Raw genomic sequence first — 26911 nt, 5'->3', positions numbered from 1 at the left:
AATAGCTGTAATTATAGAGATAATCTCTATGCCTGTTCCCACTGGAACAAAGCTAAATTAAATTACACGAACAATAGGTACATGCCTGGTTTATGCTTGGAGTTGAGAGCTCGTCTTTATGAAGAATATTCTTGTTCTAAAATAAAAAAATAAAAATGTTTTTAATTCAATTTCAGGACCATTAAGACTATTTTTGTTCTGAATAGTCTCTTTTATTTATTTTTTATTTAACACAGCAGTTCCTTCAGCCAGTTTAATGGCCCAGTTTTCATGTTGGAAGTGTTTGCACAGATTTATTCAGGCTGAAATGTTTTTCTTCAGATATGTAACAACTATGATGACCTCACTGTTTAAGTGCCACTTCTTAATTAAAGCTTAAGTACTGTTTTCTTTTTTAGTATGTTTTTGGGGAGCAGTTTCAGTGTCTGTTCCACGTGAGCATACTGTCTGAGAATAAAACATGATTCTGCATATTTCCAGTAGTTACATTGTATTAAATTGAAGAGTCAAACAATGCTTTCATAATAAAGGTGGAAGCTCTATATATACTATGCAGATATGACTGATATGGAGTCCTGAGGAACTCCCTTATTGATCTGTAGCCACTACCAGTGTATGATACCACTGCAGTAGCACCCAGACCATCAGAGCACATCCCTGCCAAGCTCTGCCTGGACAGTAAAGATTCCATGATCCATTGTAGGACAGACAATTATAACATTTAGTATTTTTAAGCAAACAAATATAATGCAGAAAATGAATTGCATCCAGTAACATTTTTTTAGAAAAAGAAAACGTTTGTAAAATTCCATTGCTTAACTTGGCTCCTTGGTTACCAAAAATAACTGGTTCTGCTGTCTGTAATCACAAATAACATATATATGCGACCGCATAAATCTTTTAAAATACATTTGACCTTACACAGTTTTATTGAAATTGCCCGGTGTTTTAATCAAAGAAAGAAACGAGGTAGTGTTGAAGTCAGAGCATATTTTTTAGCAAGAAGTACATTACAAAGAGATTCAGAATCTTATTTTAGCAGCTTGTTATACAGCTATTAAAATATGCATCAAGTTTCTAAAATCACTTGGAAGTTGAAATCTGCTCAACATTTATTACACTGAGAAAACCTTCATTGACTTTTCGGAATACGGAGACTAACACGAATTTGTTTGTGTTAGGGATTCAATTTTGCAGTTTAAATCAGAGAAGTAATGGAAGGAGATGCTGCGTTATTTATTGTATAGGTTAGTCAAGCCATGTGTAGGAAAAAAAAGCAACTGCATAAAGGAACTCTTTGGGCATTTTAGATACCTCTGCCATATAGTGACCCCCATAACGAGAGCCAGTACATTTCCAAGCTTGTTCCCAATTATGTGTGTACCCTTTTTGCCCTTGGATATGTAATTCACTTCCCATTTTTTAGTTACTCATCCAAACCTGTTTTTTTAATTGCTGTTGCTCCTAGATCCCACCCCCCAGGAATTCTTGAGCTTTTTCTCTCTCATCATGTTGTTTTAGACAGAAGTGGCCTGTGAGGCATTTAGCCTTCCTTTGGCATGATCTTCTCAGTGCCTCGGGGTATTTTAAGAAAGCGCGTGTCTGGGTTAATGTGACAGTCAAAGTTAGCGTAAGAACTTGCAGTATACTTAACAGCAAAAAACAAGTGAGCCATCACTGCCCTCCATTTGAAAGGGTTTTCAAATGTTTACAGTTTATGACTCCCAGCTTTACCCCGACAGGCAACCCCGCTTCAGTTAATATGCCTTTTCACATTAGTAGACACTTTCAACTGGCATGCTCAGTTATTTAGTAATCAGTATCGCAACTGTGACAAAATGTGGTGCTCAATTCTCTTCTATAACTTTATATAGAAGCGCTAAAAAGAAGCTTGGTAAAATGAAACTAAAAAGAAATAAACTTGGTACATTATTTTTTAATAAAGTCATGTCTAAAATTAATTATGTAGTCAGTAGCTTTAGTCTGAATACTATTGAATCTGTCATCTGGCGACAGGATGCTGTGGCGGAAGTCTATGGAAGCCTTGGAAACTTGGTTGTATTTTGTACTTCTGAAAGGAGATTACACCCCTTAATGAAACACATAATATTAACACATAATTATCAGTATATATATATATATATACTATTATATATTCTATATATACTATATAATATACATATATGGGGGTGGTTGAAAAAGGTATATACACCACTTGGCCGCCTTTATCGTTCATTGGTTTGATCCCCTCCTCCCCTGCCTCCACCTTGCAGTATGCCTTGTCTAGGGGGAAGGCAGCCCTTAACTGCCACTTCTCCTGCCCGCTGGCATTAGACATTCATCTAATTCATATACTTCATTAATCATAGTTTGCCAGCATAAGGACAGCTAACTAGCTCCAATGGGCAAGGCCATGGGCCATATTCAAATAACAATGTAATCATTTACAGCCAATCTGTCAATCCAGTACTTTGTTCATTTTATCCCATTGGAGGTGTCTCCTTTCTGAATTTGTGTTTTTTGTTCATCCAAATTAAATCCAAATGAAAGTGATTGACAGAAAGATTCCATTTGTCATGTAATTATCCATAATCCTTGACGAGGAGCCTTGGTGTGACAGTCAGAGTATGCCAATGCAAAATAAGACAGCTATTGTCTTTCCAGGTGACTTCAGATAGTAATACCACAAAGGCATCGAGACGCATAATTCTTCAGAGGAAGATTAATCCAGAATCAAATTAGGGAATATTACACATGAACCGTTTAACTAATTAGCTTTGGTCATTGAGGATGAATAACTTTCCAAGTGTTTTTCTGTTACTAAATGTATATGTGGGCATGTCAAGACTAGTGGCTTTAACAAATGGGGGTGTAAGCCAGATTCAGAGTTGTGGTTATCATAAGAAAATGAAAATACAAGGCTCAATACATATCAATGTCGTTGTCTGGATCACTTACAGTATAAAGAAGTATAGTTTCTAATACAGGATCACTGTTCCTTCCACCCTCTTACAATTCCAATGGGAAGACTAAAAAGGCCTTCATAATGGCATTCTATAGAATACGTTTATTTAGAGGCTACCGCAAAATGTGATTGGCCATGACAGTGCAGATTCTGTTACTTGTTAATTAACTCAAAGTATTAATTTGCAGCATTATTAATATGTGACTGAAAATTGTACTAATGTCCTAATGTTATTATCGTAGAGTTTATATCTCTTCTTTCATATAGACTAAGATTATGTAGTTTCCAAAGATATCATTTAAATGTGCATTGTTAGAAAAATATATACGATAGTAAATTTCTCTTGTTTTGTAATTTTTATAATTTGTGGAAAAAAAGTTAATGACTCTGAGCAAAGGGCAATAAACAGAGACAGATCCACTATCATTTTTTTTCCTTTAAGTCATTAAAATAAAAGATTCAAATAACACGCACTACTGGTAATATTACATTTTGACATTTCTTGTTTTAATATATTTCAAAAGTTTGGCGTTTGGTGCAGTGCTATTCAATAGTCAATTAGTCAATCTCCTACTGGCAGTTGCAACCACAGGCACTGTTGCCACAGCCAGTTGTGCACTAGCTATCAATCCAGACATACTTAAGGGTTTACCTTGACATTTCTATACAGAACAGTCTGTCAGATCCCAATGCAAAGTTACTGTACAATAGTGTTTGACAAATGGATTTGGTGTAATTAAGATTTTAATTGTTTGGAAATTGTTAAAATTGTTTATGTACAGTGTTAGATTTATTTAAAAAAAATAAAAAAATAAATCAAGATTAATTTTTTATTAATCATCCATGCCTTGTTTATTAATTTGGTTTTCTATGTTTAAAAAAACAATAGTCTATGATTGAGCCCCCTGCTAACCTAATCCTGGGTTTTATGTAGCTTTGTTCATTAATGGGTACCTGCTGGGTTTACAATATGAACATAACCATATTATGTACCTAGCCATTTATAACAAAACACTGAAATAATGTATGTATATGTACACAATATGTAGTCAAATTTATGTAAAAACTGAGTTAATCTAAACCAACTTGCTAATCATGTTGTTGTTCTTGTTTTTAATAAAAGTAAAAGTAAAAAAAAAACAGAATGACAGGGAACAGAATATGTGCAGATGCGTATCAATAAACAAAATGAATAAAAAATGAATCTAGTTCCCTTTCAGCAGCTAACTTGAGCAACCTAAAAATATCTCTTTTGAGAAGGAGACGATAACTAGGTCATCTTCCCTGAGAAACACGGTTTTTCATCTTTGCGATGAATATTAACAGAACTGTCTTATGATTCTTGTTCTGGGGGGGTGATGGAATGAATGATGCTTATATAAATGCCAACTGGAACATTTTTAGAAACCCGATATCCTGAATCCCCAAACAAATGCTTAGAGATCAAATGATTTTTTTTTATTGTACATGAATAGGAGAACCCCATCTGAATTGATCTTTTTAATTGAATCTTCATCAGCAGTCGAGGGCCATCCCTGCAGCTCACTTCGTGGTGTACAGGCAGAGCATTGAGGAAGGGCTTGAGGGGGCAGGTGGCATTCAATGATTGTCATTGATCGCCAGTCATTCATAACAATTGCAGAATAAGAACAAGGCACCCTTGAAGCCATGTACAGAGTTTACTGCTTGCATGATCTTAAGTGAATATAGAGGCTTTTGAGATACTGTGTGGATGGAGACATATATGATAAAAATGCATATGCAGTAAAAAAAGAATTGGGAAATCCTTGAAGTTATTTTGATCCCGGTAATTTAATCAGGTTGTATAATGTTTTAAATTTGAGTTTGAGTAACAGAACTTTAGCTAAAAAAATGAATGTTTTGCCAATCAAAGCTGATCAATCACAGCCATTTATTATTATTATATATATTTTTTACTAAACTGAAACTAATTTCCATTGGAGTAAGACTAAATAAACTACATTTCATTGCAAAATGGAGAACTACGAGAATATAAGAGCATCCTATGTGAGGAAGAAGTGATCACAATGAACAATAGTCAGCTTTGTTTTTGGTGTTACCACTGTTCGAACATTGTTGTAGCAGATTTAAATGTTTGTGATTGAAGAAAACTTCATGCCCACATCCGAACGGACAAGTGTTATTGCTGGAGGGACAGGAGAAACCCAAACACTTGATGTCACACTCCAGCAGTACAGATGAGTCAATAGTGGCAACTGGTGAGCTTTCATTGAACCATTTGTCAACCATTTTTGTGAACAAAGGGCATCTTGATTTCTGTAAACCGCCGGTGTCCTTGCAGAATTCTGTGGTGCTCTATATTGATAATGGATAGCGTTTGGTAGGTGACCCTGCCCTGACCTTTCCCGTGGGACTATCAACTTCCTGGACTTAGCTAATTGTCCGTGTGTAAAACATACAATAGAAGCATACCATTGAACTGTTTAGAGGAGCCCATGTACTGTAAGGCACTGATAATTGACCAGCATGAAAATTTAACGTGTGTACTGTATTTGCTTTGAAATCTGGAAATAAGTTCTGTGTGTAAGTTGAGCAGAGTTGTATATCAGCATATAACAAATTACTAAGGCATCATGATCATCTGGCCATATTATTAATCATACAAAATAGTACCATTGTAGCATTGTGATATGTGAAGGGTTACTGCTGTACTATGAGAACCCCCCCCCCCCCAAAAAAAAAAAAAACAAAACATTCCAATGCACATATACAGTTGTGCACCCTCATCCTAACAGACCACTCTCTGCTCCCGCTTGCCATGCCTTGTGATCTGCCACCTCTCCCTTAAAGAGTTCTCAAGTGCTGTGATTGCGAGGGAAGCCAGACACTGGGAGAGCTAGCAGCATCTTGTATGCAGCAGCTAATGGTGGTGCATCCCTAGCATGTGACATGAATGACGGAGGTACTCTGCAAACTACTGATTTATTTTCAATAACATGGGGGAAGGGGAAGGGAGGTTAATCTCCTACAATATTTTGATAAGTATCCATTTTCTTTTTCTTTGTTTTAATATCGCACTGTATTTAGTCACAAATTCATGGTTCTTTAACATGAGTTTCATGTGAATCAGAATCTACTATAAATGAGAACCACTGCATCTATATATATATATATATATATATATATATATATATATATATATATATATATATATATATATATATATATTGTGTGTGTTGGATTGCAGTGTTACACAAAAAAAGGAAAGTGACATGCCAACCAAATCTCTTTGCACTTTGGTAGATGAGCGGAGGCATTGGATTTTTTTATAGCTGTTTTTTTTTTTTTAGAAGAGATTTTGGCCCCTGTTGTTTGAACTCTTGTCAGTAACCCTCCTTTGAAATACTGCCGTCACTCCACAGTGATCCTTGCTTACAGAGGCGGAACTTAAAAACACCCTCCAGCAATTCCTGCCAACGCCTCTCTTGATCCACTGGCAGACAAATGGGCCCGTGGAGAATCTTTCCTGCATTCTTAGGCTTTACCTCCTACAGGAGATGTCTCTGTTTACCTTACTAAGAAAAGCACCCCCTCAGGATTGTGAGATTGAGATTCAGAGACACGAAGCCTCTCTTGTTTAAACAGCGAAACATGTATTTCTTTACAGCCTTTTCACGCCAAGCATCTCCAGGCACTTTACCTGTAAGCCTTTTCAAACAAAAAAAAAGTATTGAGTTTGGATTTAAATTTAGAACAGGAGTCTTGATTCATCAATGCCCTGAGGTAGGGAATTCCGCCATTGGGATGTGTAGTCAATAGGAAATTGCATGATTATAATATTACTAATGTTATTCAGTACAAATTCATAATCAGCAGTAACAGTAACTGTATTTCAATTGATCATTGTACCGTAATTTTTATTGAGGATAGATCCTCAATAAGTAGATCACAGGTGCAATTTGAAAAAGCATGTAAACCATGTGGGAACAATCGAGTAGTTTCCTATTTCAAATATTACTTCAGTTCAGAGAGATCAAAAACGTATTTATAAACACCAACACAGGCACAAGGATGGTTCAATTAATAACTACAATTTATTGGATAACAGTAATAGAAAAGTTTAATGCGGAAACTGTAACTTAGATTTTACTCAGCAGCCCTTGACTCATTCGGCGTTTGGTTGTGGAACGTTAATCGTTGAAATGCACGATGAAGTCCTTTTCGTGATGGTTCTTCGATCCGTAACGGGATCAGTCTTGATGTGATGTCTGCTTCTTTAGTTCTTCAACCACAACTGTAGTCCAACACAGTCTTTAAGTTGTTTTGTAGTATTGTAGTCCAATACAGTCTTTAAGTTGTTTTGTAGTATTGTAGTCCAATACAGTCTTTAAGTTGTTTTGTGGTATTGTAGTCCAATACAGTCTTTAAGTTGTTTTGTGGTATTGTAGTCCAATACAGTCTTTAAGTTGTTTTGTAGTATTGTAGTCCAACACAGTCTTTAAGTTGTTTTTTAGTATTGTAGTCCAACACAGTCTTTAAATTATTTTGTAATACTGTAGACCTGTTCTTGCGAACAGGCATATCTTTTCTCCCTGTCGCTGTCTTTCTTCTTCTTTCACCATGGCACTTTGTCTCACAAGCTGTAGCCACCTTTTCCCTGTGTTATATCTGCAGCAGAGGTTTGCTTTGGGTTTTTGAAGGTTGAGAGCATCATGCTGTTTTTGGGCTTGTTCTTTACTAGTCTGTTATAAGATGCATCTGTCTTGTGTAACACACACACACACACACACACACACAGACGGACAGACACGCACGCACGCACGCACGCACGCACGCACGCAGACAGACAGACAGACACACAGTTTGTGTACATGGTTCACTTTTGGCAGGTGCCACATGCAGTCAGCAGTTCCTTTATTCTTTGTTTTCAGGGCTGTGTTCCATTCTGGCTGACTGGTTAGTTTAAAAGATTTTTTTAGCAAACAAACAATACAAAATGTATCGCTTTCTTCAATACAATTGATGCTGTTTTCTGTAGCAGAGTCCCATGCGATAATGTAATACACATACATAAGTTGATTCAAATTCAGGTTTTCTAACTGCATCTAACTGGGTCAAAAGGAATGCTAATCAAGGTGTTCTTGTTAGCATTAGCAGCGTAATCACTGGTCCTCTTTTCATCTGTTGAAGAACTTTGGGTATAAAAAGATATAAAAGTATTAAAATCCGGCGCTGGGTAAATTAAGGATATGTGCAACATATCCTCAAAAATGTTTTTAACTTTTAGTTATGCAACATCAAGAGTAAAAAGTCATGTCATGTTCAGGATCAGAATTGCTGGATTGCTGGATTTGAAGGTTAAACTCTGTACACCTTGATGCAGGTTTGCCCCACTTCACACAACTTCAGAGACAAGCATCAGAATGTCAGAAGATGCAGTGAAATAGTTATCCCAGATACAGCATATATATATATAGAGGTGCTAATTTATTTTGTTAAGACTAAGCAGGGTAGCACTATGCATCTGAATCGAACAGCATTGAGGTTGGTGTGATATTTGCTGGAGATGCTTGTATTCATTTCCCCAGTAACAAGGTACAAATAAAGCTCTAGTCAGTCTTTCTGTTTCATTTTCATCTCAGAGCTAAGTAATGTAATGATGGCTTCTAGGTAATTACAGGTGTTTTCCAGTTGCTTTGCTCCAGAGATGTTAAGCTTGAGTGAGTTTATTTAAAGTAAAATTAATTTTCCAACGTCATACTTAATATTGGTGCACACATACACGCAAACCAAAAAAAAAAAAAACAAACATCAAATGATAGTCCTTATTTAAAAAATAGTTTATCTGTACCTAGCATTGAACTGTTGTTTCAGTCTGAAGCTCAGTTACTTCTGTTCTGGTTGAGTAGTTCTTAATGATGGTCTTAGGGATTCACATACCTCTGGCCAAGTTTCTTTGCAGGAAAGCAAGAAGTTCAGGTTTTTTTTTTGTTTTTGTTACTGTCAGTTGAGCAACTTTTGCCTAAGGAGAAGCAAAGCCTGTCCTGCAAAAATCAGTGCATCAGTGAAAAACATTAACAATGAGGAGATTCTTCATGGTAATAAAGTGTGGAAATAAAAGAGATAAAATGTTGTACAGTTTATGTGTTCAGTTGTGTGCCTGGAAATACAGCTAAACTCAGTGTATTGTAATAAAATTATGTTCTACCTTAAAATAGAGGACATTTCAACAAATATTTAAATCTAAGCAGTGGGTGAAATTTTCATATATTTTGGAGTGGTCAAAAATGTACTGTACATTATGTGTATAGTGTTTAGTGACCCTATTAGTCCGGGTCCTGATTAGATTAAGATCAATTGTTCCTTTCCAGGTTGTGCCAGCTGTTAGCCCTTTCTGTGGAGCAGCCGACAGTAACAGATACTGTCAAATCCATATAGTAGTTGTGTGGAACTGATTTATAATTACAGTGCTGTCTCATTATGCAGTAAGAAAACCCTTTAGAGCAAAGAACCAGTTATAAGGTGGCACGGCCATGGCTCCCATTTGACCCATTATTGTATTTCACTTGAAATAGTCTTTACATGTAAGCCACAACACACACAGCACAGCATCTACAGCACTGTATAAATGCCACACCAAGTTCAAGTGCAGTTCTTGTCCAGTGCTCTTCAGGAAAAGGCTCAATGGGCGACATTGCATGTACAAAGCCAGAGGGTACCACAGGTATGTACAGTAGATCACATTTTGAATCTATTAAATAAAGGACCAATGACTAACAGTTTCCTTGTCTGCTTTGTGTTGGCATAGTCTCTTTTGAGAAATTTGGGAATTATAGGGTTAGAAATGGGATATGTATAACATGCATGAGTTAGTGCTGAGGGAACAATATGCATTTTTTGAATATTCTATTTGTATTCTATTTGTATTGGAATGGGGCTAACCCATGGGAAGAATACAAAGCTTGGCGGGGCATTTAAGACATAGCTATAGATATACAGTAGAGCCAAATTCACAAATATTCAGGGTCTTTTTAATAATCTAAACAGTGGTAGATCTGAATACAGATGCCCTAAAATATATAAACCAGATTTATTTTGAGGACCTTATTTCAATGTATGTTTTACTATATATAGTAATGTTAATAGATAGGTAAATAAATCAGTCCTGGTGGAAAATACCAACAGGATTATTACAGAATGAAACTATTGATATCATTTACATTGACAAAGTGTGATATTTATTAGGTTTTAGATTAAATAATTAAATATTTATGAAAGTGCTTGATGCTGTTGTTGGCTTCTTTAAGAACAATCTAGAACAGTTTCATGAATATATAACTTTATTTTATGCATGAAATTTTGATTTTGAAAAACAAAAGTCCTTTAAATGACTTGTGAGTTAACTTGTTGAACAGAGCCATTGTTTGTAGATACTAAATAAAAATCAAGAGGAGGCTGAATATGAAGTCTGGTTAATAATGAGTCCCTGAGATATACAGAAAAGCTGTCTCTGTTCTCCAGTACACTGGTCTGCATGGCATAATGAGGGCACCTCTTCATGTTTTTGTATTCTGTACCTTTCCTGTGGGATGAAGTGTGGGCGTCACATGACGTACTTAGTTAGCACTGAACCGAAAAGACTTTCCTGGGATTTCTGAGAAAGTCTTGACGGTATTCCCCTCTGGTATCTTCTACATCGTAGGTGTCAGTTGTCATACACTTAAAAAATGATTTTGCTGAGATTACTGCTTGACAAACCTTAACATTGTAGCCTAAAGACAAAAGATAATTACTATTAAAATAGACCGACATATGTCTGTATGCAAGGCCAGATTAACATATATTAACAAATTACGCTATAGCTTAGGGCCCCCAGCAGAATTTTCGTTTTTTTTTTTTTTTGACGGCTAGGCATTTCTTTCTCGATTTACAGCGCACCTGGTCTCTGAGTCTCTTACGCAAGCCTCTTACTGCTAAGGTGCAATACCAAATGATCCACGCCCTGTACCTCCTAGGATAGATCCATCCCTAGTCCTACATCAGAGCCATCAGTCTGCAGGATAAAATGTATGAATCAGGCTCAATTTACCTATTTATTTCGGTTTTAAGGCCAATTTAAAAACCTGTCCTGTCTCAAATGTGCACATTGTGCCTCTTTTAAATTTTAGAAACTTTCCTTTTTCATTTGGAAGTTGGAATTTTAGAAAAAAAGACGGGTAAAGGTAAACGTGTGCAATGCAGGAGGCTGAAGGAAATTCGAATGCAGATGTCTGCAGCTGGCAAGAACGGTTTAAGTTCATAGTGTTTGTTTCTCTCCCAGCTACAAAAAGCAAACAAAAAAAAAAGAAGTAAAGGACAGAAAAGTGATTCCCTTTTTTTGTTAAACTAGATTGTTTTGTTCTATTGAATACAATGCTACTACTGGTCTGTAGATAGAATCTATGGAACATTGTTTTTGTTTTACACACATTGTACACGTAATAGCTGCCTGACAAAACCACTGACCCATTAACCCCAGTGGATGTTATATTATGCACTTGCTAATGCTTTTGTATTTTACTGCCTGCGACTGAAGCTTTTTTTTTGTCTGTGATCCATATTGCATCGTGTTATGTTCTATCTTCCTGCAGATGTTTGAATGTAAATTAAACTTATCATTAACAACAATTAAATTTAGTTATTATCACTTAGATGGCATTTCTGTCATATGGCACAAGGCAATAAAGGCATACACAGTTTAACAAGCCTCATACCTGGAGCACCCTGGTTGTTGTGGAAGAGTGAGTATGTAGGTGGCCACCAAAATATGGCTTGGTATAGGTCCCAAACCAATATGCCAATAACACCATTCACCATAATATGCATAGGAACCCCAAAATATGGGTTACCTTAGGGCCCCCCCATCCTGTAATCCGGCTATGTCTGTACAATTAGACTGTTGTCATTTGGTAATACAGTTCTCAGTGGCAGAGGAATAGCACTCAGAGGGCCGTGGGGCGGAGCGGTGGCAGTATGATAGGGTTGGATCCTTTATTAGGATGCAGGTTCCAGGTGTTGTTGGGCAACGGGAATATCTTTAACATTGTTCCTTATGCAAATCTCTTAAGAATCTGAAGACCGCAGACCAAGCTTTTTGATGATGTGCAGGAATGTTTCGCTGAGTAGCTGTAGTTATAGCTTCAATCCTGAAGGAACGGCACGCATAGTTTGAGTAAGAAAGGCCGCCTTTTGGAGAAGATCTTGGAGTCTTGCAGAAAACCAGGATCTGGAGACTGGCAGGTTCTGCGCAGTTAGAAACAGCCGGTCCGGAGGCGCAGATGGGGGTCTGAAGGGCAGATGTCTCAGCATGGACGTGTGTAGACAGAAAACAGAATTAGTGTGAGCAATGTGAACAGTTACCCCTTACCTTAATTTATCAGATTTACTTTAAGAAAGATAGAAAACACCCCTTGAACAGCAGCAGGACCTTGATAGGTAGCTAGAAGGAGCAGAGAAGGGCAAATACAATTACTACGATATTTTACATGCTTTAAATGTACAGAATATGTGACCCTGAGATTGAAGTTTAAGGTCTATGAACTGCAACAGGACGCCTTGATAGGTAGCTAAGGAGCAGAAAAGGGCAATTAATACAATTTGTATGATATTTAGGGTTATATACCTAATGGGTGATGGGAACTTGCCGGTAATTGGTTTGTAGTTTAACCAATGAATAAATGTGATGTACTAGGAACTGTATTAGTGATACTATAGATGTCCTGCCTGAAAACCTTGCAAGCTTGATATTAAGACAGGTTTCTCCTGTTCAGTTTGGCAACTTTACTGTTGAGGGGTAACACCTGTCGAGATTGTTTGTTGGACTGGAACATCTCAGGGCTAGACCACTACTTGTCAGTACAGAACACAATCCTGCTCAGTCGCTGCTGGTCCTGAGAAGCAGACTCTTTCTGCATTGCAGGTCCTGCTTGGTTCCTATAAGATAAGAGACAGGCATGCCAGCAGTTAGAAGTCAACACAGGCTCAGCTTTCATAAATCTGCTGATGCCATATGCTACCACATAGTATGAGACCAAACTAAAGTGCTTGTGCAAGCTGAAGAAGATATATTAAATGGGGCCCAAGCCAAAGAGCCAGGCCACTGACAGGGAGGCTTGGAAAGCTTTTTTTCCTGTTTGTAGTTGAACCCTGCTGGATATATTGGTGCATTTTAGGCCAGCTGTCATCTGCTGTTTGTTTACAGAAACTGTAACACAGGAATACAGGAAAATCTATAGGTGGGAGTGTTCAAAGGCAAACGAGTTATGTATTTATGTTAGTTATATGTCAGTTGCCGACTGGAACCATATTGACCACACAGCCTGGGATCACTCATAGCCCTGGAAGTAATTGGTTTACTGTTTCTGGTCACTCAGTCACTTTACCACAAAACTTGGCAGCTACTGTTGGTCTTTTGTCTCTTAGGTACCAGTCGTTCCCTCTACATCAAGTAGATGGTAAAACTGCCACTGCAGGCACGGTTTGTCTCTCCTCTTTGCTGCCACACAAACTGGTGTACAGTTTTATACCTGCGCTCAAGTCAGTAGGTAATCTGACTGCTGGAGAGGTCCACTAGTGTAACCTAGAGTCCAGTAGATGGCTTGCTAATGTACTTTATTAAATACAAATCTAAAAATATACTTTTTTTGCTTTCAAGCCTCTCACTTGCAATTAGTAATAATGTGAAGAGTGAAAAATGGTTGCCTTCATGCAGTGGGAAAGGTGCAGATGTAGCTAATAACAGGTGATGTGTGTTTATAAATGGAAGTCGTTCCAGTGTCTGTTCAGATAAGTTCAGCGGTTGGTTGTGATATATTCGTGTAATTCTGGTGTACTACTTAGAGTATATGTACCTCTTTGCTGCAGTACAGTAGAAAATACAATAATAGCTACAGTGTGTTGCTGCAAGTAATAGGAAATTACATTTTGTCTTAATCTATCCCCTTGAGAGGTCAATGGTTTGTTGCAACAATTATTTCAAACACCCTTACAAATTGATCCCATATATCCAGGGCAATTGATGCTGTGTATTGTTGTACATACATCCTAACAGTAAGCTAAAATGGCAAAAAAAATTCACAGCGAAACCTAAAACATGTTTATAAATAATTATTAGGCAATAAAGTCGGCACATGATGAGGCAATGCTACATGCAATGCAATGGTGGATCTACTACTGGTCACCATGACATCAGACCCAACTTAGTGAGAATGTGGCCCTTCCTAACCTGTCCCCAGTGCACAGACATTAAGAGATGGTGCCTGTGTGCAATAGTATGCTCTTGTGTGTAATCATCATAAAAAACCCCAGAAAGTTAATCATAATCCATCTGATTGTACTTTTACGTTTACACAAAACTGTGATTTTTGGTTGAACACCACATTATTCCATAGTTTAGCATTACATGCTCTCCCAGTTTGTTCTGTTGTCTTACCATTTTATATTGCCTAAGGTAGTTTTAGCAGCCCACTAAAGCTGTCTCTCTCCTTGAAGCTTTCTGACAACATAGTCTCGCAAAAGTGAGCCAAACAACCATAACCCTACTACTACCAACAACTAAGAAGGTATGAATATCATACTGTAAGCTCAATTTTAGTTCAGGGAAACCAAATGTGGCAGAGCAAAGCTCTGCCCTTTAAATTGGCAGGGATGGGGTTAACTTCCCCTACCTGCCTGGGTTTATTATGTTCAGGTGGCTGGGGTTGATTAGTTGATTAGGTTGATTAACGATCAATCAGCGCCCAGCCACCTGATATAAAAGGAGGCCTCAGCGTCTCATTTGGGAAGAGGGAGCTGAGGAAGCAGGTTGGTTTTTTTCTTTGGTTGTTTGGAAAGTTTGAATCCAGTGAAGGCATTGCCCAGCCTGGAAATTGTTATTTTTGTAAGTTTTGCTTTTTGTCTTTCTTTGTGTTTAAATTGCTTTGTTTTGGCCCTTGTGCCCTTTCATTTTTGTGTTTATTTATAATAAAAGTTATTTTTTTTGAACTGCAGTCTGTCTCTGGGCCTCTTTCCACTCGCCAGCCTGCCACACCAAACCATAATGTTTCAATGTGAGCTGTTACTTTGAACAAGGGCTTGTGAGGGCGCAACCTTGTTAAACATGTAAAACAAACAATTTTGTAACAGTTTGGAGCATCTTGAAAGTTATCTGAAGGTGGTATCTGAGATTTGAGGCCTGTCACAATTTTATCAGTTAATAATGTCATAGCATAGATTATTTTAATCAGGCACTGCTTAAGTGCATCTCATTAACTGCAGCATTTCAAGGCACTTAACAATAACAGCTAAACAAGAAACAGGCTGAGACCTAAGAGAGGCTCATAAAAATCACGGCAGTACGATTTGAACAGGATCATTCATAGCCAATTAAAACTGATTAATAGAGCCAATCGGGCAGATTTTGGGAGTTAGTACAATTCTGAAGATGCGGACCAACCAAGCCAGTAGTCTGTGTCTGATGTCAGCTCAGCAGAGAGAGTAAGGGCAGGCAAAGAGGAGTGGGACAAAGCATAATGAAAACACCTGTGATATGTAGCACAGTCACTCTCATGGATGATTTATTTGAAATGCAAACAGAATATCCTACGTACATATAGAACAACCAAGTAGCAGCGCCTGGTTACCGAGGGAATGCTTAACACACCAGCATTCATAAGCAGGAGCTGCAGGGTACCAGGGAACACGCTGAATATTAAAGTATTTTGTTCCTTCTATCTGTACGGGTTTAGAAAGGACTGATGTCATGAAAGAGGTGGCACTGCGGTGGCTGTAGAACTTGATGTGCTGAACCACGACATATAGGTTGTAGCGTGTTTAATTGTGAGGCAGGTTTTATCTGAGATAGCATGTTTAGCAATGTAACTGCATGGTTAAGGTTGTAGTTACGTGGTTTGTGTTGGACATGTGATGTTGCTGTACAATATATGAATGGCTGTCTGTGCTTCGTCTGGATGAAACGATCTTGGGTGTTTTATAAATACAGACAGGGAGCCTATATAAACTCAGGATATCACAGCTAGGACCAAAAGTTTTGCATCACCTAGAATTTTAGGATTGAGACATAATTTAAATATGGTCAAACACACACACACACACACACACACACACACACACACATATATATATATATATATATATATATATATATATATATATATATATATATATATATATATATATATATATGAACATAATTTAGATCTTTTATTTAGCATCATGTAATCAAAGAAACTACAAAATGATTTTGCAAAAGTCTACCGGAAGCCATAATAGTAGTACAGTATTTCATGTTAGATTTCGAAATGTCACATTTTTCAAATTTTTTTCTTTTACATTTTTTGTTAAGTATATGGAAAAGTTGGTATGTAATTCAGTATGTTAATGTAACATTATTCTGCAGGTTTATGAAGCAACATTTTGTTATTCTGTAGGGCGATTCAAAACATGTGGCTACAGCTGTATGTGTTGGCTTTCACACAAACCTGACACGTTCTCTTGATGACTGTATCACATTTGCTTACTGTGGAATCAGTTCAGGCACATGATGCAGCATTATTAAAATGCGTAAAAAAACAAGGCTTTGCACAGATTGTATATACAGGATCACACCCCCTAGTCTAGACTGACACATTTATACATCACTGCTTGTAGAGCAGCTGTCATTCAGGGTTGCTATATGTAAAGTCCGATAGCATCCTGGCTGAAAGGGTGCAATACATATTCTGAGAAACAGTGACTCACCAAACTTTATGGATAATTAGGGATGACGTGCCAAAAATAAAGTTCTTTCTTTGAATGCCAAAGAACAAATTAGGCAAAGTGACAACAGCCATGCATTGGATCCAGACCTTTTAAGGTGTTAAATATATTGCTAGCATAGATGCACTCATGTGGAACTATAGCTACACTCATAATTCATTGTAACTGCACGATAAAAATATTATTACACTCTTAAGGCCACTGTGTTTCAACTGCAGTAATGCTTCCATAAAAGGTATTTGGCGGTAATGCTAAAACTGCATTCAAACTGCAGAACTGAGCCACAGCAGCTTTGTCACACAGATTGCTTTACCACAAGTGGATCCTGATGTGTAGGGCTGCTTCTGACAGCCTATGACTCAACTCACAATGACAGCTTCTGATGAATACATAGTGCCCCATGTTGAAACGCTTCTTACACCTATTGTGTTCTTCACTTGAAGGCAGCCGTTTGTGAAGCCAGTGCAGCAGTTAATGAGAGTTAACAAAGGGTTAACAGAATACCATGAAATGTTGTAGACTTTAGAGACTTGATGTAATCGTTGTACAGAGTTTAACCCTCTACAGCAGTGGACCTCATAATATAACTCTAGGGACTAAATGTCCCCCTCCACCCCCCACTCCCCACCTCTAAGATGTACACTTGCTGTTATGTCTTGTCTGCACTGTAATTTTCAATGCTCTGGGAATAAAGATAATTATACTGCATGTAGTATCTCCCTGTGCACATTGGTATTATTCAATAATGCCGTACTTTTAAATGAAAATGTGATTCATTTAAGGTAGACTGTGCCTTATTCCCAGACGAATACATTTATACTGTTGTCTTTCTCGCTTTGGGGCAATCGTATGGGATGATCAAAGAGAAACAATGCAGTTTAACTTTCTTTTTTGTCTGCTGGATATATATCGGGCCCATAGCAAGCTGTTGAAAGACTAAGCAATTTAATTCGAAGGCAGTTTATAGTTGATATATTAGCAGTTGCTTAGGGAATGTATGCTTAGTCTCTTGCTATGGCATTTGCTGTTTCCATTATAATATACTGCTTCATACATCCTTTGGGTTTACAAGTTTTGTACACCATGTCACCTGCTCACGGAGAACACAGTCCCATATGAATACAATTCCACTCACCAAATAGCACAAGAACACAACAAAAAGATAAAAGTTTGCACGCTCTTGATGCATTTTGTGAATTATATTTAAAATAATTTAAATATGCATGCTGTCTGTATAGTTATATAATCACCTCACACAAACTAATGTTATGAAAGTTCCTGGTTTAACAACATTTTTCACAAAAAATTTACTGAAATGATGAACATGTCACTTTTGTGTTGTTTTAATAATTTAACATGATATAATTAGGGCTTCTGATTTTCGGTTTTAACGTATAAAAACCGATAAAGCGCCTGTGATACAAAAACAAATGTAAATCGCTGTATAGTTAATAAACACCACAATACACAGGAAAAACAATAGAAATGGTTACTCAATTCACATTGACAAAAACAAACTACCTGTTCCAATGCACTTGGACAATGTCCCTCCTTCCTGACTTGTATCTATCATTGATTCGTTCTGAATACATTAAACTACGAAGGATTTAAAACGGAATTGCAGATTGTGGCGAAATGTAAAATGCCTACACACAAAACCCCCCAGAAGAATGTGCCCATGACCATGAGAATTTTGTTGGGAAAGACAAAGCAAAGAAGGTACAACTTGAGTTACTATACCTATTTTGACAGAAAAAAAACAGCCAAACGTTTTGGAAAGTAACCAAAAACAATAATTTGATACAGTATTATAAAAAGCGAAAACCTTGATAAAGAAACGATTTACATAAAACACGCAAAATAGCTAAAAATAAGCACCAAAAAATGAAATTAATAAAAACAGAAAAACAGAAGCCCTAGATATAATGTACACCACTGTATTTTAACATTGTACAATTTAAAACGAATGCCAAAGTAAAAAGTACAATTCCACAGTACACTTTGCATTGAATGCACTAGTCAGCCCTTTTACACAAGGCCTGAAATGTTGCCAGTGCCATCCTTTTTAAAATATTTTTTATCCTTGATTAAACTAAAACAGATCACTAACAAATAAACCTTTTGCACTTGTTATTAGAAGATTGCATCAACAATTTGAAAGCTACAAGGAACAAGTTCAGAAGATTGGCGAAGATGCTTGCCGTTGCCATGGAGAGCACAAAGACGACGCCCCGACCTGTGGAATCTGTCGTAAAACAAAGTTTGCTGACGGCTGCGGCCATTTGTGTTCCTACTGCCAGACGAGATTCTGTGCCCGCTGCGGAGGCCGTGTCTCTCTCCGTTCCAACAGCGTGAGTATGACTCGTGTCACTGTGCAGAGTCACAGCTGTGTTAGGCTCTCTGCTTTGATTTGCTTTTGCTGGATGGCTTTTTTCTTTATTTTTTTCTTCTGTGTTTTTTTTTTTTTTTGTTGAGACTAAAAAGACAAAATCGTATTTTCCTTGAAACTCGTTTTCAGTAGTTATTGGTTGGTGTTTCTAGTAAATTAGGGTGTGCCTTTATGGTCGCCATACAATTCCTTCACACTTAACTATAGGCATAACTTTTGCTTTAATATCCAGTGCCTTTTACTGTTTAAAATACTATATATATATATATATATATATATATATATATATATATATATATATATATATATATATATATATATATATATAATACTGTGTGTGTGTGTGTGTGTGTGTGTGTGTGTGTGTGTGTATATATATACACATACACAGTGTATTTTATAAAAAGATTAATCAAAAGCATTTGGAAAATATAGGTAATACATGAAGTTTGTTAAATAAAATGATGCCATTCATGTGACTACATTCTATGAGTTATTTTATGAAATGTTAGTGACCATATCATGTTTTTTCATTGTTACATACTGCATCGCAAATCCATTATATGCACCGCATATTTCAAAACAAGTTTTATTTTTCAACATATTTATATTCACAAATAGCAAATAGGCACATTGTAAGAAATATGATTATATATTTGGGGGCACATAGTGATCATAAACACACCACTTCATGAACAGTCTGGTTAATTTATCTTAAACCCTGGTGTATAGATTGATAACATTGCCCTAAGTGCGGACGATCGCTTAGACACTGAGCTTAACACACCAAGATGCAAAATCAAGATGTTTTGGTAAACCCTACTTTTTACTTTTAAACTCTTGCCCATTTTTACCGTGAAATTTATTTCATTTACATAGGACAGAACAAATCCGACCAGAACTGATGCAATTTGACAGTACAAAATTTACTACAGTATGCTCTTTAAGTGCTTTGCTACGGCTGGAAAAAAGTGTGTGACATAAACGATGCAATTAATGTCAGGTCTGGATGATTCAGGCAGGCTGGATGTGACAGTCAGTAGCAGTGGAGATGCATAGCTTCTGGAAAAATTAGGATATAGTGGGAGTAGGCTGGAATATCCTGAGGGGGATCTACACATAGTGCATCTAGAAACGCAATGATCAAGACAGAACATTGGGCTATATTTGTGATCCATTATCACATGGGGTACAGTGCAGTTACTGGCACTCTAATGCTTCATAAGTATTATGTGGAACTCTAAACAGTTTGAAAGATGGGGACTGATGAGTCATATCTTATAACCTCCCGTTAAAGCAAATGCATTAGTATACTGTACAGAGTCCAGTTTTATATTAATTGACCAATAAAACTACCCAATATTCAGCTATTTACCGGATATGCTGCATAAACGCCCCTGTTTGAGTGATTAGCCATCCCAACCTTAAAATGAATGCCATTTTTAAAACATTTTGATTGTGCAAAATATATTTCAGATAGCATGTTGATAGATACAGCTGCCACATCCTCGCTGAATTAGAAACTAGTTTCAGCTTATTACAGTTACACGTCAATTTTCTCCCTAACTTTCTGCACAGTTCTAACCGTTAATAGTCATAGGCACTTCTCCACGCTGCCAACATTTATGAACACTGAAGGGAGAGAGAGGATAGTTCAGTCTCTTCACCCATCTAATACAGGGCTTCTCTGATATGCTGTATGCAGTGGTGACCACATATCCACTAGGAACTGAGTACAAGCCACAAGACCTGTCTTCACACCCCCAAACCACTGTGGTATAAAAGGGGCAGTTAGAAAACTATTCACAGGAGACTTAAAGAAAAGGCTATGACCTAAGGGTCTAGTGTTCTCTTCTAAAATATATCATTGAAAGAATGATTGGGCTAGGGTGTGGGGAGCCCCCTGTCGAGGATGTGTGCTAGAGCAGCATGTGGCTGTAATGAGGGAACTTGTGAACTTACCCAGGGAAAGGTCATGGCACTGGAAAGGTCATGGCACTGGTAAGGTCATGGCACTGGCAGCTGGTGAGGACTGCAGGAGGTTAATAAAGGATATTTTGAAAGAAGTGGTTGCTAAACACCAGGGGGACTTTCCTGGGATATCTGGTGTGGAAAATGATATTGTCACATTACATCTATTGTGCAATATTTTTGTTGCTGATAACAGAATGGCTGTGTGCCTATACAAACATGATTAGTGCTTTACATGGGGAGGGTCCTCATTACGTTGGTAAGCGTGATTTAAGAATACACTGAGGATTAATAGAAAAAAGTAAAATGAAAATATTACAAAATTCTAAAACACCCTGTTTAAAAATGGTATACGATGACATCTCTAGTGCAAGCAGACCAATGGGTCTGTTGGTCTCAATATTTAAAATGCCTACTGCATAATGTAAGATGACCCTACCAATACGTCTGTTGGTCTCAATATTTAAAATGCCTACTGCATAATGTAAGAACGACTACAAATAATACATTGTAAATACTAATAATATGATATGCCTTCAGTACTGTAAGGTTTTTCCCATATTTGGGCAAAGTTGAATGACTACAACACATTTTGTCTATTTTTATCTCTTAACACATTATAATGCTCCCCTTATGAATGTGGCGGTCTATAGCATGTTCCTAATATGGAAAAACATTTTGGATGTTTGTTAGCTATTCTTAGCCATAATAATAATAATAATAATAATAATAATAATAATAATAATATCAGGAAACAATATTTAAGGAGATGTCACCAGAAGTAGAATTACAGTCTTTTATGTACAGTTTTGGTGTAAAATTATTTGTTATAATACATGGTGACATAACAGACAACAAATTGTAGAACTAACAGTGTTTATTTTTAACAATTTAAAAAAAAATTAAAACAAGTTTATTTTTAACAATTAATTTTACTTAAGTATATTTTACATTTTATTAACATTTTTTGGGGGTGTGTGGGCGGGAAAACTACATTGTATTATTACTAAGAATGGGATCTGCAGCCCAATGGTTGTTTGTTTTTGGTATTGACTGTGTTTTGTTCATATATGAGTAGAAGAGTTTGTTTTTAAGGTTAAAAGTTTTATCATCAATCTTATTATACTTGGGCAATCTTATTATCCACCATCTTATATTTTTATATGTAGTTCTTGCTCCACCACTGCGTAGACTAACACTGTAAAACACTGGTTCAAATCCCAAATCCCACCTCTGCTACTGACTGATTCACTGTGTGGCCCTAAGCAAGTCACTTCACCTCCTTGTGTTCCATCCTGCAGATGATATGTTAAATCAATGTCCTATTGTACGTGACTCTGCATATAATGCACAGTTCACAGCCTAGCTTTGTAAAATGCTTTTTGATGGTGCTCCACTATGAAAGGCGCTATATAAAAATAAAGATATTATAATAATAATTTATTGGAAGACGGGTGACTTTAATTAGTTAGATCATGATCACAATTACTGTAGTCATTTTAAGTTAAAGTATGCAGGATTCAACCTCAAAAGTGACCCCCCACATAGAGATCAATATTTAATGATTCCCCTTGGTGACCACTGCTATTGAACTACCTGTTGCTTTAATTAGTATTTCTCTGTAACCAGCCTATGCAGAGGAAGTCAGCGGGCAACAAAGCCTTGAAGTAGCCATTATTGAAAAGGGTAAATCACTTCAGAGAATCTGGAATGTCAGAGTGAACTTTATTTCATTAAACACACACACACACACACACACACACACAGTATTATGAATACTGAGTAAATTAAAAAGTTTAAAATCGCAGTACTAAAAGTAGAAAAACTATGGAACATGGCATGTCGACAAAGTGCAGTGTTACATACCACAGTTTAAATGTGCCGTGATCTGCATGGGTTCTATTACACCCCAAAGTATTCTATAATTCCACTCTACTGTTCTAGATTGTTACTCGCCTAAGCATAAACACCACTAGATAATGGTACACATTATAGAAGGAAATGTAGATGGTATATCTTTAAATTACATGCCCAGTTTTATTATTTATTTATTTATTTATTTATTTATTTTTTAGGAGACACCCTTATTCATTTACAATTGTTATAAAATATCAGTGTAAAGTATCACATTTCAGAATATCACATTACAGATAAGAGCAGTTGTAAAGTACAATAAAATCAGTAGCAAAAGATAAAATTCAAATAAGAGCAAAAATAGAGAATCCAGTAAATAATTCCATGTAAGAGTGGGTTCCACTGAGAGCAGTTAACTTACATTAAAACTATGTGCTTATATGAGTAAAGTCCAGTATTAGAACGTAGGAAGTACAATGAATGGATGAGAATGATTTCAAATAAGAGCAAAAAACATGAGTACAGATACCTAGAAGAGTACAATCAAATACAACATAATTAAGAGCAGTTAGAATACGGCAAGGTATGGAGCAGTTCAGTGCAAGTACAAGCTGATGCAAGTACTGGTGCAGCTGGATGCCATGTAGTCTAGTATAGTCGTGAGGTTTACAGATGTTGTCTGAACAGGTGTGTCTTGAGGAGGCGGCGAAAGGTTGTCAGAGACTGAGCAGTCCTGATATCTGTGGGGTATCAAAGGACATACAGCAGAAATGTAGACTTCCAAAATGTGTCTGAAACTTCTTAGGGACAGATAAGGCAATCCAGTCTCTCACAGACCTACAAAGGTATCCCTGAGAACCTTACTTCTAGCACCATTCTAACAAATATGAAAATATCTGAAATATCCAACATCCCGCAGTAATCCCTTATTGGCCCTCTGCACTGAAGCTCCTGTAGACTTGTTATCTGAATGCAGAGAGTATCCAGTTCAGAGGTTCTAGTGCTTTAGAGGTCATCTTTTTTGTTGTCAGGAAAGCAACCTCCTCCAGGAGAGCAAAACTGGATCTTGAGCTCTCCTGCGTTGGTTAAGCCAGCCCCTGCTGCTCACCAAGCTGCTTCAGTTCCGCTGCTCCCAGCAGTGAGCGCTGCCAAGCTGTGGGGCTCGAGAAGTCCTGGGAGGTGCATTGGACACAAAATAATAACAAATCTACAGCCAGCAAGCTGACAGCCCCCATACCTGAAACAAAACATCTCATCATTTGAGTCTGTTCCTGCTCAACTTCCAGTTTATTTGTATACCTGATACAGTCTGACACAGTTCATTGTACAATGTACAGTCTGACACAGTTCATTATACAATGTACAGTCTGACACAGTTCATTGTACAGTCTGACACAGTTCATTGTACAGTCTGACACAGTTCATTGTACAGTCTGACAGTTCATTGTACAGTCTGACACAGTTCATTGTACAGTCTGACACAGTTCATTGTACAATGTACAGTCTGACACAGTTCATTGTACAGTCTGACACAGTTCATTGTACAGTCTGACACAGTTCATTGTACAGTCTGACAGTTCATTGTACAATGTACAGTCTGTTTGCTGCTTTGGTATTTGTTTTAGTTTTTTTTTTACACAAGCAATTAATAACCGACATATCTGACTATTCTACAAAAACAAGCAACTACAAATACAAGAGTTAACTGTTATTCTGATAGGTACCTTACAGTGTAATAATAAGATTAGAATGTGTGGAATTTTTATTTATTTTTTTATTTTTTTTACTTGCGCCTACCAAACTGCCCACATCCAAATTTGTCATTGGGGGTAGCCTTATTCTTTTTTTTAAAATTTCTACTTTATATAAAGAAATAACACTCAGCTATATGGAAATTTTGGTATGCGGCTCGTAGAGGAAGTTTGGCCACCCTTGGTATATACAGTGCCATATCTGCAGTACACCTCTGTAACCTTCTTAGTACCACGTTTTAGTATCGTGTACACTAAAATACTGATGCCCATATCAGAAGATGAAGAATGTAAAAATGGTAATTTCCACAGGATCTGCCTGTGTATATGGGCAACCTGTTTAATTTCCTGCCAAAGTTTTGTGGGTGTTAATCACATTTAGTAAAACATTTAATAAACAAGAGTTATGCAAAACAAACTAAATGGGAAAAAACACATTGATTTATATCCACTGTATGGGAAATTCATTGTATTTTAAGTTTTAGGAAATCATCATACTGTATCACAATAGTATTGGCAGAAATCCGAGCAATAGTATTGTGACGAGACAAGGGTATATGGATAACCCTTACAAGGCCCCCCCCGCCCCCCCGGAAGTGATCACACTGATGTGATTGACAGCAGAGAAAGGAGACAGACTGACTGACTGATTGACTGACATGCTGTACGATGCTCAGGCAGTTTATTATTGCAGAGCCCAAAGTGTATCTGCTTGAACACTGTAAAAGCAGAGAGGGTCACAACAGAGGAGCGGCCCCCCTCTCATGGTGACCAAACCACTGCCATCCAGTGTACCCCCATATTTACGCAAGCATACACCTCCCTGGTCTCTCCCCACATTTATTACAGCCCCCCCCCCCCCCCCCCACTTCAAACATTTAATTACCCCCTTTGTCTCAGTCACAGGTTATCCATATTCCTATGCGTTATGCAACTAATTGGCATAGCGACCCCGGTTTCTGTGCACGTCACAGTATTATAGCACAGAAGCATAGCTAGTTTTATCTCTATTGAAAATCCCTGGTTTCAAACACAAATCTGTATCTAGAGCTAAGCTTAAAAAAACATGCTCTATTCGTCATTACCAGACTCCAGTACAGAACTATTTCCATTTTGGTGCCTAATTGCACCCCTTCCCGGGCAGCCAACCAGCAGGACGTGCCGTCAGTGTTTTATCTAGGTTAGCATTACTAACACAGGCCCTATTTCTGGCTGTCGTTTTAATGTATTTTATTTGAAATGTGTTTTTTTTCATCCTGTATAATATAAATACACACATTAACAGGTAGACATGATGTCTTTTACTTGGTATTACTGGCTAAGTTATTTGCATGATAATTATTCAGTAATTTCTGTTAGGGTTTGGGATAGGGTCAGGGTTAACTCTAGTGGCAGGCTGCATACTTATAGAAACTGTTGTGACGAAGAAGAAGAAGAAGAAGAAGAAGAAGAAGAAGAAGAAGAAGAAGAAGAAGAAGCTGGAGGAGGAGGAGGTTTGTGGTTTGAGCAGTGGGGAACTGGTTTTTACAGTAAGACTGAACTTCTGTTGAGCAGTTTTCACCTTGTTAAGTGTCCATGACTTAATAAAAATGGTAATTCACCCGAGCGCCCCGAATCTCATAAATATTTCCCTGTTAAGGCTCTTGTATTCTTGTGTTTCAGTAAAAGGGAGTCTTCTTTAGGGACATTTTAAGCTTAGATCCTTAAATAAAGCAATAACGTGAAGTGAACTGTGCTTCTGCAATTGCTTTTCAATGTAATGTAGTAGAATGGGTTGATGAGATGAACAGTTATGTATTGGGCACCGGGGCAAGCTTTGAAAGTCAGTGTATTCATGAAAACACTCAGGACTATGTTAAGGAAACTTAATGAGTAAGTGAAGTTCCGAAAAATATAGCGTTGCACGTCCCCACGTGTTGCTACAGCTGTTTAAATAACGTACCTGTAATTTTTCTTTTCATTGTTTTTTTTTTCATTGTTAACAACTTTAAAGTCTGTTCCAAAGTTTTGCACTGGGGTTTGAGATCTGTCCCACATAGCTGCAGGAAGAGCGATTCAAATTTCAGGCACGTTATTTAAACAGCTATAGCAACACGTGGGGACTTGTAACGCTGTATTTAAACAGCTATAGCCACATGTGGGGACATGTAACGCTGTATTTAAACAGCTATAGCAACATGTGGGGACATGTAATACTATATTTAA

The 26911-nt window shown here is 37.2% G+C and overlaps 1 protein-coding gene across 14 annotated transcripts in view; it reads left to right on the top strand.

The window, feature by feature from the left end:
• Positions 1 to 26911, top strand: part of LOC121316827 (regulating synaptic membrane exocytosis protein 1-like) — a 127817-nt gene that overhangs the window by 14957 nt on the left and 85949 nt on the right. For all 14 annotated transcript variants that reach the window (XM_041252058.1, XM_041252056.1, XM_041252063.1 and 11 more), the window contains one exon: positions 18879 to 19092. In XM_041252058.1, coding sequence (XP_041107992.1) covers positions 18879 to 19092 — 214 coding nt within the window. The remainder of the gene's footprint in view (positions 1 to 18878; positions 19093 to 26911) is intronic.

Source organism: Polyodon spathula, chromosome 6 (genome assembly GCF_017654505.1).
Source record: "Polyodon spathula isolate WHYD16114869_AA chromosome 6, ASM1765450v1, whole genome shotgun sequence".
NCBI classification, from domain to species: domain Eukaryota; kingdom Metazoa; phylum Chordata; class Actinopteri; order Acipenseriformes; family Polyodontidae; genus Polyodon; species Polyodon spathula.
Note: the sequence above shows the minus strand (reverse complement) of the source record. Positions and strands in the feature narration are given on the sequence as shown.